Raw genomic sequence first — 18,122 nt, 5'->3', positions numbered from 1 at the left:
GTTAATCACAATTCATGAACATGTGTCTCTGTGCATGTGTTTGCTTGTGTTTTTTTGTGATGGTGTGTACATGGATCCTTGTGAGAGAACAAACTCTCACATGTTTCCAAAGCAGCAGTATTTATGGTGCATCATCAGTGTTTTATCTCCCAGTTCCCAAATACAGAGGGTTTCCAGTATAGGTAAACGATGGTTGAAAAAAATAAATAGAATCAGGCTTATACAAACGTTTTGGCAACTATTTATTCAACAAGTTTTTATTTCATACATGAGAAGGAAACCCCTAAATTAAATATAATAAATCCCACAGACAATGGGAGAAAAACACCTCCATTACGGTGATATATCGCATCAAGGCCCCCTCAGTACGGCTAGAAATGAATACCCTTTGTTTCACCAAGCAAGGGAAATCAGAAGCTGAACTAACACGTGTGGTCTAGCTCTAATCCTGATATTTACTGAGCTTTACTGTGGATGTTTTGTATTTTGTGAGTGATAAAGAGACTGACATACATAAAGAAGTGTGTTGCTACAAGGGAAACATTATGAAAGAGGACAAAAAGCATCACACTGCTTAAACACCATGGGCCAAACATTTGATAACACCGTGTATAAACACAACTATCATTACTTGAAACTCATAATTAATTTGCAGCATATTTCTAAATATCAATATTTCAAGTCAGTGGTAGTATAAAAAAATAATCGAAAAGAGTATGATATCCAATTTCCCAAATGACAGCAAGATGACAGAGTTACTGAAGAGTCACTGAATAATTTTTTTATTAACATTGTGATAATCTTGAAATCAACAGAATACATGGTGTCAGCAATTCAGGGACTGGCCAGAGTGAGACGGGCGCCCACAAGTCCCTGTTTCTAAGACAGCAAACAAAACAAAACAAAAATCTAGAAATTAATTATTTTCCTGAGATGCAAAACAAAAGAAACAGATTTCGTAAAAAAAAAGAAAAAAAAAAAAGCGTAAATCTTCACCACATGAAATGATGTCACATGTTGCTGTCATCATAGTGACACTATGGAGATTGGGGCTGATTGATTCTATAGTTTCAATATTGCAGAGGAACAAAGAAGTGCACTCAAGCCAAACTGTACAGCAAATACATATGAAGGGTCAGAGGTGGAGAGATGGCATTGAACTGGGCTGTGTCATGCTATTATCAGTCACTGCAGTGGTGGAACAAAACCATCAACATCATGGGTTTAAGCCTTATGTTAACCCATACAGTTCAAACTTTTTAGAAAGATCATGACTCAAAGTGATAATTATTTTTGTATTCCCTTCCAATTTTTTAGATTAAGGATTCAGAGATTCCACTTGATATGGGCCTCTAATGTCCTGCAAATGGGGACAATTGCTGGCAGAAGCTTAGGGCAAACACAGGTGTGAGTGTGTGTGTGTGTGTGTGTGTCTGACTGGCTGACAATATTCTGCGAGTTGCTCCTGGGGCAGTGCAGTTTGGTTGAGAAGGCTGTAAGCAAAATGAATACAAAATGCAGTATCAACAGGTGGTATTGATCAAGCTTCAGTAATGGCCACTAATCACGTCAGCTCTTCTCATCCCTCTTTAAAAGAAGCAGACAGGGCAAAGGAGCAAACTGGAGCTGCAGAGTCGCAAGGCACAAATGAACGGCCTCCATAGAGTGATCGGACGTCCTTTTTCTAGAGGTGAATTAGACATTTCAGGGTACATCTGAAATGTTGTGATATGCGGTGATCTCATAAGAAAATGATATCAGTCCACTTAGTCAGCATACACGGTAACTTGTAGTGTAATAAAATGTGTTTTTTTTGTAACTGTCTGTTGCCTAATACAGGAAGAACACACACAGACACACAATTCCCCATTAATTAAACCCTTAACAATCTGCTTTATATAACTCAAATATGTATTTTATGTGCATTTAACTTTGTGCTAGATTAAAAAAAAAAAAAAAAAGCTGTAAACTGTAAGCTGTTCACAAAGTTGTGGGTGAACACATGCCAACATGACAACCTGTATCGCACAACCTGATCTGCATAACTTCTAACCCCAGCTGAACCACTACCACTTTGAGTCAAAGAAAAAGTGGCAAATAGACAAAGCTAAAAAAAGAAAGAAGGACTTGGTACTTGATTTGCGATTATACTGTCTTGCCTGCAGGAGGTAATTCTAAGCCCATGGTGTAGTAGTGGACATTAACCAAACCGATACGTGTTGGACAGCGAGTAAACAACAAGTTTAAAGCTTAGTTTCAACCGACAACAACAACAAAGGAAATACTTCTAATCACTTTAGACCCCAAGCTGTGCGAGAGCTACAGTGGATTGGATCATAGTAGAATAGTGCATGATGGTCCTGTATGTGCCACGCTGAATAACAAATTAAAAAAAAGTTTCAGGTTTGGTCTAACTATCATAAAAAAGCCATTTGCAACAACTTAGCCTTTAACTTTTCATGTCAAAACAAATATTTACATGTGGTTTTCAGAAAGCAAAAAAGAAAAGAAAAACCAAAACACATTTCACCACTTACTAAGAAATATTTAACAAAGTAGTCAGAGTGCTTCATTTAGTAAATGTCACCCGTTTAATTTCTAACTCAAAAAACAACTAATCACTGCAGACCTGTTTTTTTTGTTTTGTTTATGTGAGTTCGTAAAATATAAAACCGCCCATTTCTCTGACTTCAGAATCAACAAATCGATTCGGCCACTCTCTCATTCTAAGATGGATACACGGGTACAAAAGCAAAAGAAGATTTTGATTGACACTGTCATTGATTTAAGACACAATGAAAACAACTATAAAAAATAAAATAAAAAAATTCCATCAATATGATATAGCCTATGTAACCATACACACACTAACACGCACACGCACACACACACCCACACACCCAAACGGTTTTATAAAGACCAGAGCCAGTTAAGGATGCTTTAGTCTTGATCTACTGAAGGTTGGTGGTGGTGAGGGTGAAGTTAAACCTGTAAATAGTGGTATCTTGATCGAAGTGTACTAACATTGTAAAATATGGAAACTACGGAAAAGCTTCTGCATTTTTAAAGCTAATTGTAAGAATTCTTTAGAATGTAATACGCAACCTAAATTCTACATCGGAGGCGAAACCTGTGGTGATCAATCTACCGACTACTCCCAGACTGTGATTCACTCCCGCAGCGCTTGACTTATAACACAGATAAAAACCTTACTCGCTGATCTTATTTGCATAATGTTGTAAATTGGCCATGGAATTGTAGACAGCCGGGGCCCACTATTTTATTGCCCTTGGTAATAATTTGCCCCCTTTTAGTAAATGAGTGCCTTGCCTTTAAGTCTATAGTTCCTGTGATCCACAGTGTTTATCGCTCTTTTACCAGAGAGTAAATCAGCAAAATTCCAGCAGACTAATGAAAAACGATTAGCATAGAGAGAAGTTGTGTACTTGACTATGTTACGTTTGTCTGACAGTGTGAAAAAGTTCCATTGCCTCCAACACGAAGGTTTTAATGCATTTCAATTACAATTTGCATTTGAAGGGTTACTAACTCACATTTGAGTTTTCAAATTTTCTTTCTATTCGTTAACCGTTTGTAAAACACATTATCCTTCAGAACTGTAGCACCTTAGACCATGTCACAAACACCGTTCGTCGAAATGGAGTCACAAACATACTTTCATTGTGGTTCTCTCTTAAATGACTTCAGTTCAAATAAATTAAACATGAAAAAATGAAACCAAACAAAAACATGCTAATGTGTATTATCAAAGTTTAGTTTTTTACACATTATATACATGCCTTGTGCCAAAACAAAATACATTTGTTTCTCTAATAAGGATTATTCAATGACAAATGTAAAAAGCAAAAAGATACGGTGGCTTATATACAAATTTGAAGGTATTTTGGGGATCCAGAATTTAACAGCAATTTTCACAATCAACCACAGCAGCACACAAGCAGACACAATATACAGCAGGGAGCTTAGAACCATTTAAATCAAAAATATTATAAACCCTTCTTTTTTATATATATATTTATATATAAAAACATGATTTAGCTTACATTTTCAAAAGATGCACTGTATTATTTTCTTCTTCCAGAATTGAATCAAAGACAGCCTTGTCATCTCTCCACTAACCATTTGAATAGAAGAACCAATCCCAAGGCAATCTTGTTGTTGGCAAAGGAACACAGTTACTCATTCAGACATTTTTGTGCTTCTCTATTTGTCTTTCGTTTTTAGATTTGGATAGGATGCCCCTGCAGACCCAACTCACTCACACACAAATTATTTTTTAGTTTTCTATTTTTCAATTTTTTTTTCAGCTTGAAGACCCCATGAAATGGAAAGCAAAGTTCAGTTATAGGAAAGCGAAAGAAGAGGGGTAATGCATTTGGTAGCATTGGTTGGTGACATCTACAGTTTAACTAAATTGTTTAAAAAAATTGTTTAACAGACAAATACATTTTAGTTGAACTGATGTTCATAAAGAGATAATGATTAGATCATTATCTATAAGCCAGTAAATGAACATAAATGTCTGTACAAACCAGCTGCCTGGACCTCAAGAGTGATCTAAGAAAATTGCGTAACTGAACTAGTGAGGAAAACTCATTTAAAACTAGACCTTCTGTACATACTGTAATGGCGTACTTGGTTCTGTGGTGTATCACCTCCTAATGGTTCATTTTACATTTCACGAGGCCCCTAAGCTTTACAATGATCCCAATGTGACACAAGGATAAACAAAATAATCCAAAGTGAAAAGCTAAACATTTCAACACAATGTATACAAGAGAGGAGGCTGACTGTACACCTGAACCCTTTTTATGTGAATCACAAACTACTTTCAAAGCTTTCTCAAAAGGACACTGAATGTGTTGGTCTTCTGCTATCTGTGTTTGTAGCAAATGCTTTCATATACTTGATTGCGTTTCAATCAATGGAATGCTTCATCTAGCATCTGTGTGTATTCTCTGCTCTAAACTATACCACACAACCCTCTATATTACCCCATACCCTAATCATGAAAATCATATTGTACACTTGATCTGACAAACCTTGCTACAGTGTTACACAAAACCTTCTTCTTATCTTACAATGGTCAACTGTTTAATTACAATTCTATATTTAGCTGGGGGATGGGGTACGGGGGAGGTGGATCATCTAAAAGTACCATATTCAGTGTGATAGACATGTATAAGGCGTAAACAGCAAAGATCTTCAATCAAATAAAAAATTTAAAAAACAGAAAGACGCAATGCATAATCAAAAGCTGTGAGCTAAGCAATGAAATGATGGTCCAGTGAACCATCTACCAAGCCATTTACATTGCTACTGACAGACCATACATGAAGGCATTGGACAGAAGTTCAATGGCGTCTGTATTTTTAGGCACCGTGTTGATGTGACACATGATATGTGTTTGTGTGGGTGTATGTGGGAACAAAGGGGATATAGTACGTGTCTGGGTGTCTGCTCAGAGGAAAGCAGGGGAGAGGAGGAACAAGGGCTCATGTAAGAAGCAGTCATGGTAGATATACAGACTTCACGGCATTCATATCAAAGTATGAGCAAGAACATGAGAGAGAGAGAGAGAGAGAGAGAGAGCGAGAGAAAGAGAGAGAGAGAAAGAGGGAGAGAGAAAGAGAGAGAGAGAAAGAGGGGGGGGAGAGGATAAGTTCAGCAGGGAAGGTGTGAGTTTTCTGGGAAAATAAGAGAAGTAAAAAAAAAAGCAAGGACGACAGAAAGGACAAGATGTTAATGATACCAATGGGTTCAACAAAAGGCAATAATAGGAAACGTTCGGGGAACCACTGTGTCTGTGGACTGCCAGCGGGTTCCTCCTTGCCACGACGGGGCAGTTGGTCACAGGTGGAGAAGAAAAGGTAGAGACAGAGAGAGAGAGAGAGAACTAGATAAAGAGATTTAAAGAAGGGGAAGGGGAGAGCTGCACAGCTCCCTCTGCAGTCTAAATGAAGTATTCTTTCTTTTCTTCTGCGTGTGCATGGTTGCCCTCAGCGTTGATGATGGCTGTGTCGGCGTCGGGCGCGTCGTCCGCTCCCTTGGCCTCGTTTGTCAAGTATGTTCCTGAGGAAAGCCAAAAAAAACAAACAACTTATAACAAGCGCAAAAAGGCCACCAATTTTGCGTGTAAGTCCTTCTGACATATTTCTTTAATGAAAAAAGTTGGGGGATTTAAAAAGCAAGCTTGATGGCTCAATCAAGTCAGGGAGTTGCATTTTGGCAAATTGGTAAAGTTACGATTAAATAAGCTATTAGCAGTTTCTTTATGCATGGTGTCCACATGGATATAAAGAAAATCTAAAGGTGGAGTGCCACGATACTGAGTAAACAAAATAAACATCATGATTCTTTGGTTCTGGAAGGAGCAGTTTTTGTCTTTGTTTTCCAGGATTTATGGACATCAAGATAATATTACAATAAGTAAGATTCATTCATGTCATGAATACAAAAACCTTTCTGGATTGTTTTTGAAAAATTAAAAAAATAACAATAACCCAATGAGTCCTGCGTGTCGTCTATGTGTGCAGGGCATAGGCCTTGTTTCTTTTTGTCTCCATTTCAGGTATATCGCATAATAACATACTCCCAGTTCTACTGGGACACATAGAACATGCTCCACCATTTCCATAAGCTTTGAGGAACTCATGTCGGGGTCCACTGTGGTTATTACCTTTATGCCTGGCTAGGTATCTTCCCAGAACGATGATCAAACACAGGGTGACAAAGACCACCACGGCCACCACTCCTCCAATCAAGGCGTGGTCAGTGCCGCGTTGGCCCACAGCGTTGGGATCTAAAGAGGGAAGACAGAGACAGAGACAAAGAGAGCAGATGAGAGAAGCTACAGACAGACACACAATCTCTTTGCAAAATGAAGGAAAAACGAGAATGAAAGAGGGAGTCGGGGGAGGGAGAAAAAGGAGTGAATAATTCAGAACCCCCCCACGGTGCTGCAGGAGTCGTCCCCAACATGCAAACCAGGGCAGCAGCGGAGGAGTGGTACACAGTAAATAAATCATCACACAGAAGATGAAAAAAGGAGAGATCAATCTTTTTTCTGATTCTCGGTTGAGAAATAACTATTGTTGGGAAAATGAATTGGGAGCTTCTGCTGCTACAGGTCCCCTGCAGTGTAGCAAGGCAGTGGTAAAATGATAGCGGGGTCATGAAAGAGTGAGGAATCCGCATCATGAGGCCCCTTCGTGCAAAGAACCATTAAAAGGTTTCCCTTGAATACAACAATAGCGTTATTTCCATTTTTCTGCAAAGTCTGGCTTGAAGGCTATTCAGTGGGGATGTGACACTGACGGTGTCCACTGTAAAGTGAATACAAAAAAAAAATGACGTTGACAGAGACAGCAAAGGGGGGAGATGGGTAACGGAATAGCCTGTATTATTCATATCAGTCTATGACACCTGAGAAAATTAGCACTCATCTTATTATACCCCACCCCGAGTGCCAGGGCGTGCCATACACACTCCTGTCACATTGTGTGTGTGTGTGTGTGTATGTGGGCTGTTGATATCTATAATATGGCGATGTCAGAGCAGGGGGTTAAGCAGTGATAGAAGGCTGGTGTGTAGACATAGTGCACACGTCGTGTAATGACAGTGTTTCTCTTCAGTACTCTCCCTTTTCTCCCATGTGTCCGCCCATGTGGCCAAATTGAACAGCTGGCTCGCCCTCGCTCCATAACTCTCCATGGTCTGAGTGACCAAGCCCGTCACACTCCACTGCCTCCCAGCGGACAAAAACACACACACACACACACACACACACACACACACACACACACACACACACACACGTACCCACAGAGAGGTATGTGTACAGCGTATTTTCACTGGGCAGCGTGTTTTACTTGGTCAGTAGAGCAGAGAGTAGAGGAATGTTCCCCCCAGCACGGAGCACTAGGGGCGAGGACTCGGGCGCTTTAGTTACACACACACACACAAGGCTGTTTCTCTTCACCTCTATCTGTCAGGACTGTGACTGTGTTTTTCACCGTCACACACACTCGCTCCGTCCTCCTGCTGCTGCTGGACCATACAGGCGTGTGTCTGTCCATATAGAGTAGAACACACTTTTGACCATGCAGCAAAAGGCTACGCTGGTGTCATGTCTTAAGAGAAGTCGGGCTGTATGACAAACCCCCTGACACTTCCATGACATGTTGTCTGATCCTGCTTCCACTATGTAACTTCCTCAAAGGAATATTCACTGAATTCATTGAATTACTGGCAAGGCAAAGTGGCAATTGTTTGTTAATGCTGCAGTAGTGGTCTGAGGCTTTTCCTAATATTTGGTTTGTTTGCCCGTTTACAGAGCCTAGGCTGTGTATTAACACATTTTTCTCAGCATGCACTCAGTAAGTACAAGTAGCAGATTGTGAGCAGATATTCACTGAACTCTCCAGAATCCATGACTCCACTTCAATGTGTGAAATGAAAGAAAGACAATATCTGTGGCTCTGCTGCTTCTCTTGTGGTGGGAAGTACTCCTTTAAAGCCGGATTGGAGCCAACAGAGGGCTAGTGTTTGATGCTCAACATTAGATCTTGAGTGGGATATTCCATTAATTTACAGCATACAAATACATTCTTTCTCGTGCGAGTGCCTTCAAAACATGCTTCATCTGTTGCGTTCTTTTTTCTTTTCTGTTCTAGCACACTGCTACTCACGACGAGGGAGAAAAATACAGCAGGGGCGTACAGACACGCAGAGAAAAGAAAATGAAAAAAGAGATTGATAGAAAGGAAAAAAAGGCTGAAGTTTTTAGTTGGAGTAAGACAAAAAAAAGACGACAAGGAAAAAAAAGGAGGGTTATATATTTGTATGGGTCCAAAACACATTATCTTTTAATAAGGGCACATACATTCTGTGTGATTTAATATGAGAGCGTGGCTGAGCAAACTCCTCTTTTAATATTTATAACGCTCTCCTTGTCGCCTAGCCCTGCGAGTTGGGCTTGTTTAATAAATGAAAGGGGTTCAGGGCTTCTGTGAGCCACTGCTTGGCCGGACTGAACCAAAAGTGTTCTTAAATTCTTAAATTGGCCCACTAACTCTTCATCTGATCTGTTTCACTGCTGCTAGCTCAATATGGGATAACTTTAAAAAAAAAGCAGTAGTGATACTGTGTTTTTGTGAGGATATGGCAAGGCTGGAAATGTAAAAAAAAACATAATTTTATTTTGTCAAATGATCTAGTCAGATTAAATTACATTAATCAAACTAATGCCTTCTCCTTGAGGAACCATGAAGCACAGTGTACATCAAAATAAAAGCTTGCATTAAGCATTGAACTATAGTTTCTTCATCCCTGAATAAAAATGCAAATGGGAAATATATTAAATATCTAAGAGAGGAAGCCGATTGGAGTGGCTATGTCTGTAAAACCAAATCATCAATGAAAGCACACAGATCTACTTATCTAAAGCTATGCTAAGAATATACCGGTAAAGTCTCTATTCTTTCTTCATGAGAAATAAAAATACTTTGTCTGGTCAGAATTGGAAGATTTTAAACTCACAATATACAAACACATATTTCAGCACCAGCAGAGTTTTATACAACTATCATTTCAAAGTACACTGAGTACACTCATAGCAGGCGAGTATGTATAGCACTAAGCTAATTTGCTCGTGCTCAGATAGGGCTGCTGCTGGCAAGAGCTCTTTCTGTGAGCAGCCAATGGTGCGCCACTTAACTTAAGCATGCTTGTTTAAATGGGCAACTCGATGTATGTCTGCATGTAATATCTGTTCTTATCTCGTTTTCTTCAAACACCATCATCACTGTGAATGTCTGAAGAACTTCACAGGAGGTTTTTTGCCATCTCAAACGATCCGACATAGTGTCCTAGAATCCAAAGTATTAGCATGCAACTTCAAATATCCTTTCTACATTGTAGATTAACATACATCTCTCTCTCTCATCCCCCTATAGTATCTATTAATATTAAAATACATCTCCTACATACAGCATTTTCTTCGTTTGGATTATATTTTTTTCCACTCTATTTTAGATATAGCTCTGTGATGCAAAGGTTTCAAATGCCCCGATCAATAAGGAAGCAGCTGCCTTAAGCAATGGGCTTATAGAGCTGCAGTGTCCTTGAGTCTGTGGTGTGGGTCAGTGACTCTTTGAGTGTGTGTGTGTGTGTGTGTGGGTGTGCACACCATTACCCTTAAATAGACATTATTACATTGTGTTAACAGGACCTTCAATTCATTAGAAAAACTGAAAGATTTTTGGAAGCCTTGGACTTTTGTGTACTTTATAATCTTCCGTTTCTATGAGAGAATGACTTTTACCTGATAACCTGAAATATACTTTGAACAAAAATATTAAAAATCCTTTACGCCTAGTCTAATGGCTTCCATGGTCCACTGCACATTAGATCATTAAAAGAGACATGTATTACTCCGAACTAATTCTGCGGCAGTGACATCAAGATAGGGACACAAAGGAAAGAGTGGCCGCAAACAGAAAGTAAAGGCTGAAGCTGTGAGAGAGTCGGAAAGACAGACAACAGGAGAAGTTAATGAAACAACAATGCTTATTCGTTGGTGTCCTTATTGCACATTACTGCTTGCTGGGTCAGAGTGGAATATTAAAATTAAAAACAAAAACAAATGACTTCTGCTATTCAATTAAGCCCACACGTGGACTTTGACACTATCTTGAATATTCAACAACCTCCACTTCTCTTTATCAGAATGGAAAGAAATTGTGGTCAGCATGGTAACAGCATGACGTCTTTAGCAAAGCAAGATAATTAATCAAAAGAATTCATTAAGTCGCATGCAGGAATCCATCGATCAAAACGGCTTAATGTGCTGCAAAAAATCCATAACCGCTTCAAAACAGCAATAAAGTATGACAAAGGAAGAGGCATGGGAGATAGCATCAATGTTACACCTGCGCTAACTCAATCACGGGCTATCTCGTGGCTGTCTTTCTGTCATAGACTGCATTATGCTGCTGGTTAGCTTGGAAGAACTGTACTATGTGATCCAACTGAACGAGGGCAGCGGAAAAGAATAGCTCTCTTAGAAATCGGAGATCTTGGAGGAAGCGAGTTGCCACAACAACTGAAAGGACTGAATAAAACGTAATGTCAACAAACACAAATTGGACTGCTCTAACTGTTGTGTGTATGTGTGTATGTGCAAACGTGTGTTTCGTCAAGATTGCTGAAATTGCCCCCTGCCAATGAGATTTAATGAATAGAAGGGCTTTTTACATGTAATTCATAACACTAACCCCAGGATCTAATGATTTCTCCCTTTTCTGTTCCACACTTTATTCCAAATTGTTGCTATAATTCTTCCCCAAAGCGAGTTAATGTGACAGGCCATCAATAATAATTGCCCAGCCATAAGTGGAAAGACCTTAGCATTATGTTTTAATTCCTCCTTTGCTCCTCGGTGCTTCACGGTGGAGGGCGAAAAAGGAGAGAAGGTGGTTGGTACTGTTCAATATTTAACCATTTCCCCCTTTGGTATTGCTTCAGCCTGAACCCATAGCCTTTCTGGTTTTAACACAGCAACCAATCAGCATGCCCTGGACACTTGCCCTCTGGAAAATATGTCTTTTTGCTCATCATATGGCCTAACCTGAGCCCTCCGTTTAACACTAGATCAATATAGCAATGGTATAAAGCAGTTACGAATCCATCCAAGGATCCCTTATTGAGTTTTCACAAAAGGTTTGTCCTGGGTCCAAAGCAGATTAATAGGTGAATACTGGGTTAATGTCATATAACATTACCTTTTGACTGCAACCTGCCCTTTTCATTTTCCCTACATTTTTAAAAGTGTATTTATGAAGGGTTTTTAGTAATCTGTCTCATTTGTGTTTCACTTTTGATTTCAACCTTCAAATATCTCAAAATATAATGGAGGCAAAGCTAAAAAAAACGGTTTTGAAAGTCGTTGTTTGTGGCAGAAACTTGATCTTCAAACTTTTTAGAGGGAAATCCTCAGTCGAAGTCATTTCTGTTGCTTATTGGTGAGTTGATTTTGTGAGAATTGTCTGGATGCCAAACAAGGTATACGTGTGGTCCTATTTTTATGTTTCACCATTCATATGCAGCTTTTTGGCCAGTGTTGACTTGTAAAGGGATGGAGCTGAGACTAATCCCAACTTTTGAACCCTGGCCAATCCGTGGTATACCCACTCTTGAATTCTCCTTGAGTTTGTGTTCACTGCTTTCAAATTCAAGAGGAGAGGAACCATCCTTTGATTTATGCTTCATAAAAACCATGACGGTTATGGATAACCACGGTAACCTCCAGTGGTACCCACTGACATTTAAAAACCTCAGGTAGCAAACAGCCATCTGCTATCAGTTTAGGGCAATTTACCAATATATTTTATTATTTGATATATACACTTTGATTAAGACTCTCAAGGTTGGCACATTTATTTACTTTCACTACCTTCCACTCCTCTAGGGAAAAAGCAAATGGACAAAAGAACAGAGCACTTCTGCCCGGCGATGAGGTATATGGATATTATTTTAGCTTCTCTGTCTTCTCCACAGGAAAAGACAGTAGTCATGAATAATTGCTGTCTCCTCGGCAGTTGGCCCTTTTTCCGCAGCAATATCAGGCTACAGGGACCAGGGGTTGGCCACACGAATGCTGATTATGAGAAGTGAATAGTAAATATTTTAAACTCCAAAGAAACCACTGTGCACAACTCAACCTTTCAGCTTCACAAGGTCAAAGCTAATGTGCAAGTGAAAGCATATGGCAAATTTTAGAGGACCCAATGATGGAGTCGGGGGAGACAACGTGTGTGTGTGTGTGTGTGTGTGTGTGTGTGTGTGTGTGTTTGTTGAAGGGGGGTCTGACATTGCATAGACCTCTGATACTTAGCAAAAGAGTTATTATAGCCATTAAGGCTGGCTGGTCTATTGAAGCTGTGTGTGTGTGTGTGTTGGGCATACCTGCCAGCGCTTCATTAATAAAGTGAATCACAGACTGCGGTTGTGCATCAGTCCTGGCAGTATACAGTAGGGATGAAAAACAGAGATACACTCCAAAGTTTAACAACTGTTAGAATTAAAGGCATGGGTTACTATCAAGTTGACCTTTCCAATTACACCCACTTAGCCTAGGAAGCATATAATTCTCAAGCAACAAATCACACCACATCAGACCATACATCGTCACGCCGTTTAATCAAAACTTTAAAGGCTTCGCAGATGTATTGTCTCAATTTGCCTTTTTACTATGGATTATGGCAAGCTACAGTATATGACACACTATTTCCTGCCAAAGTTGAAACAGTTTGTGTTATTTAATAGGAGATATTTCTGGTTTAAAGTTGGCAGGGCTCACTGGGAAATCAAGATGTGTGGGCATCAATCATCGTGTCAATGAACACAGATTATCTGTGTACTTAGAGCTGTTCTGATGTTCTGTATAACTTTTTATTTATTCTATTTTTAAATTAATAAAGTCTAGTTGGTTTTTACCATTAATGGCTAATGGAACATTATCATTAACATTAACGTCTCCTAAATTTTGGTAGTCCCATGCTGTTTGGAATAAAAAAAACAATGTTAACTGATAAAGGGCCAAGAGAAGACAGAGGCAAGAGTAGTATGAGAAAGATAACAGAACAAAAAGTGCGGAGTGCACCTGAAAGAGTTCCGGTATATAATATTCTAATATTCTTCATTCAGGCTTAATGTGAAAACCTACAATGCACAGAAGGACAACTTTATTACAAAGACACAACGGGGCTGTGAGGCTGGTACGTACAGCTCAACAATTGTTTGCTTTCATCCAGGAGCCTGTGGAAAAGGCCTGGTAATACATCAAGTAGACACATGAAAGCAGATAGTGTATAGTATCCCGTGACTTGGGACGTAGTGAAGGTAGTCAGATATTTAGATTCCCTGAAGATACACTGAGAAAAGCACCAGCACCTCTCGTGCTGACATCAGAGAAGAAATGAGACTGATGATGAGAAATATCCAACATGTGCAAGAAGCCTGTTATCTCACATGGTCTTCAGAGAGATGTATAGAGGAAAAGAAGCTGGCGAGGGTAAATTGAAACAAAAAGCAACGCAGCAGAGGAAAGGTAAAGGGAGAGCCAAGGGTCTTTGGGGAAAGGGTCAATTTTGTGAAAGCAGCAGAGACGAGAGGAAACATTTCTGAGTGAATGGGACTGTGACCCACCGGAGGAATGGAGAGAGGGAGCAGAAAAGCAAGAAGACAAGAAGTACAGCAGAAGGGGAAATGTGCCACATATGCTTTTGTTTTGCACTGTTTGCATGATCTGAGAGAGTGTTCAAATGTTATCAAATCGAAAAAAAAAAATACATTTACTGTTCTAGATGTATTAACAAATAAATGTCAGATATACTTATAATGGCTTTTGGAAATCATGATGAAGATTAGCGAGCATGCTCCTTTTGCCTCCTGGACATTGGTTTGAAATTTGGCATGCCACTCAAAAACGTTGACTGACATATTGCTCTGCTATAGCAGACATGATGCCATGTACACATTATTGTTGTTGTGCAATTCAACTAAACAATGGTAATTCCAACTTTATCCGAAGTAGGTCTTTGTGCCTTCCCATGAAGGTGTTTAAAATGGGTTGAGGTATGGTAAATAGAACTTTCAATGGTTGAACTATAGGAGGACTTCTCAAAAACTATGGAAAACATGTACTTGCATGGAGTTTGTAGTCACTGGATTGGAATTGGGCCTGTTTGCGTGTGTGTGCGTGTGTGTGTGTGTGTGTATAGTCTCCTTTCCTCCTTCTCATCCTCACCTTCTCCTAGTTATCCTGCCGTTACATGCCAGATTTCTGTTTTCAGTCCAGGTCGTAGCTATAATCACTTTGGCTGAATTGTATTCTTAGTTATTCCTTGTGTTACTAGAAACAACCCTGTTAACTTGTGGCCAAAGGAGCGTGCCCTTCCAGTTTCCCTGTCTACCTTCCCAACACCCTGAGCTAAACCCCAACCTGCTATGCTCGCACCCTATCCTGCCTTCATTGAATTCTCATTGTTCATTTTATCACCCTGTAATATCACCCAGTGGAGGTCAGTAGTACTTCTCCCCCATTGAGATCATTTTCATGGTGACCTTCTGGCTTCCACTTGGGAGCAGTTGCCTGCACAATAGCCTACACTCAAATACCATGTCCCTAGCCTTGCTCGAGATTTAGCAAATATTTGTCCTCCACCTGCCAGTCAGATATCATCAGTCCAGTAACAACCTAACCTTGTATGAGTTGGGACCATATTGTGGGTTTATGAGCTAAGAAATCTTTTTGTCACTTCAAGGTGTCCCAGATTTGGTGAGACATTTTACACAGTTGGGGGGGGGGGGGGTTGGTTTCCAGATAACTTGCCTGGTGCCGCAGGGAAGAGAGGGCAATTTAATTTATGCAGCATAATAGTGATTTTAAAGTTTAAACCATAACTCTCTGCATGTTGTCAGCCTCTCTGCACAGAATTTTGAGAAAACCTCAGCATTTTATGCCTCCGCAACTTTCTTTTTCAGCCATTTTTATTATAGATGACATCCCATTATTCATATTTTATAATGTAATGCTATAAAGGTTTATATGAACAGCATTCAAAACTTCTCTGCAATAGATTCTCCAGGAACACCAAATAGCAAATAGAAAATGTTGACTCTCTGAAAAGGAAGCTTTTCAAGTCAGAAATCTCTAAGATTTAACATGGCATTGGGAGTCACGATGAGACATCTCCAGTGGCCAGACATTTTCAGTTGGACATGACATTTGCTTCCTTGAGGTTTCGGGGAGCACAGCAGTACTGAAGTCTTTGAAATGCCAAGGGGACGGCGGATGGAATATTTGAACAGCAGGACTCTTTTTGAATACAATGGCATGGAGTGTCAGTGTCTTGGACCCGTTGAAAATGTACAAACATACGACAAGTCAATGGACATGCATGTCATTATCCATTGGGAAGACATACAGTTCATGTTTACAGCCCTAAATGGTAAAAAAAAGAAACAGAAAAGTAAAAGGTAGACAAAAAGAAAGGATTAGAAGACAGGAAATTGGGTTGCAGGGAGTATGTTTTTTCATTGGATAGTTTACCAGTTGTGAGCATCTCCATTTCTCAGAGTCTCCGTATGAGACAAGACCACTGACGCTTGAGGAAGTGAAGTACTGTTTAGCTCAGATAGAAGTAATAGGCCAGAGGAAAGTTTAAAAGAAGGTGCGGAATATACAGTAGCATGCTGAGGGGGCTTGTGGAGATGTGTGGGGGCTGGTACTGTACCTCTGTTGCCAGTGACTGTGGGCTCTGAGGCGCGGCTGCCTAATTGAGCAGTAGGATCTGGAGGGATGGGATGTAGGGGGGGAGTGGTGGATGGAGGCAGGGTTGTGGGGTCGTCTGGTGAGGAGGGGACACATATACACAAAAAACAATGCAACAAAACAAAAAAATGAATTCACATGGGGCAGTTAGATACTTAAAAAATAAAAAGAGCAAAACAAACTGATATGGCAAAACTTATATTATACAGTGATGGGAAACAAAAATGGAGAAACTATAAGACACAGTTGAAAGCAAAAACACAAGATTCTTAGTACAATCTGAAACAAAATGATGCATCACGTGTGTGGATGCAAAAGCCATGCACTATGCAACATACATTCATTTCAGCATTTGCTAAACCCTTTTTTTGCCGGTCAGCAAGGCTTCCTTATTACAGTAATTCAGAAAAGCACAGTTGGTGGATCACTTAATTAAATATATTTGAATCATTTAACATGATGTTTTGCTGTGTAATTTATGAACCTTAAATAACTCTATCCGATACATTTATTGTTTTCAAATGATGGTAGCTGCTGAGAAAAAAAGCTCTCATATGATTGACTGTTAATGGTTATTTTTGGGTTACTGTTAACACTTCGTATTTGAAGAGACAGATACATGATTAAATAGCTGTCTCATAGCTGTCTAAAAAAGCATGTTCAACAATGAAAATACTTAACTGTCTGGGTGTGTCTGGGTATAACTAGTGCAACATCTGAAAAAGAGTAATGCAATATGTACTTATGAATGCTATCGGCATGTTAACGTTACGTAAGAGTCCCACTCCTCTTTATTCTCCTCATCCTTATGATTGTTCTGTCTTTGAATGTGAGGGCCCTTTCTGTAGCAGGAGACCAGCAATGACCTTTAATCTGCTAATGTCGGCTGATGTCTGAGAAGACTTGGGAACCTCTCAACATTTGAAAGGGGAAAAAAGTTGATCCAAACCAAATGAGGGAAGTAATTTGACGAATGATCTGTGACAATGTTTGCAAGGACAATTTCAGGGTTAGGTATAGCCAAGCCATCATTAACATGCTCTGTTTTTGGCTGTACTCACTACAGAATAATGGTAAAAGTCTTATTTCTCACTTTCACATGTAAAAAAGCAACAGGAAAAATGGGACTGAAACATCGTGTGATAAAGTTAATGAGGTTACACTACCACCTTGGCTTTTATGTTTATGTCACTGGGCTTTTTCATAGTGAGCTCGAGGCTTTTAATTGGCCGTGGTACTTTTAGTCCTGCGTGTCTTGGTGACATTTCAGCCAATAGCGTGAATCACTAAGCAGCGAAGTACGCGTCTTCAGGAAAGAAGGGAAGACAGAAAAATGTCCGCTCGATGCAAGGGGGCCATTAAAAAGGTATTTTCCAAGAATTATGGTGGCAATTGTAAAATGCTAAAGGGGGTGCTAATCACTGATGAAGGGCGGTAACAGAGCGGGTGCCATTTCAAAAGAACAAGTAATTAATCTGTATGGGACTCTTTGACCCTCCCATACTCCTATACTCCCAGGTGGCGTAGCATTTGTCACCACTGTCATTAAGTGCATTGGATATTCTTGTTGTTACATTCGGCTGGCATTTGAAGGAATTGTTAGATGAGCGCAGGCACCATGGCATGCGGGGCAATTAGGTAACAAAGTGCAATATCTCCTGAATATGTGGTGAAACTTTTTAAGGTTGAGTAATAATGGGCTCTAATAAACCTCTTTTAATGGACCAATGATAATAAACAGAGAAAATGACATAATGTATCCTTC

At 39.7% G+C, this 18,122-nt stretch overlaps 1 protein-coding gene across 1 annotated transcript in view; it reads right to left on the bottom strand.

Moving 5' to 3' along the window:
• Positions 1 to 304: 304 nt before the first annotated feature.
• cadm2a (cell adhesion molecule 2a) overlaps positions 305 to 18,122 on the bottom strand; it is a 193,744-nt gene continuing 175,926 nt past the window's right edge. The window contains exons 8-10 of the mRNA XM_080040444.1: positions 16,320 to 16,433; positions 6,701 to 6,823; positions 305 to 6,093 (exon numbers count right to left, since the gene is read on the bottom strand). Of these exons, the coding sequence (XP_079896570.1) occupies positions 5,975 to 6,093; positions 6,701 to 6,823; positions 16,320 to 16,433 (356 nt within the window). The 3' untranslated portion in view covers positions 305 to 5,974. The remainder of the gene's footprint in view (positions 6,094 to 6,700; positions 6,824 to 16,319; positions 16,434 to 18,122) is intronic.

Source organism: Ammodytes marinus (genome assembly GCF_949987685.1).
Source record: "Ammodytes marinus genome assembly, chromosome: 14".
Taxonomy (NCBI): domain Eukaryota; kingdom Metazoa; phylum Chordata; class Actinopteri; order Uranoscopiformes; family Ammodytidae; genus Ammodytes; species Ammodytes marinus.
The sequence above is the reverse complement of the archived record's forward strand: the minus strand, read 5'-3'. Positions and strand labels throughout refer to the sequence as shown.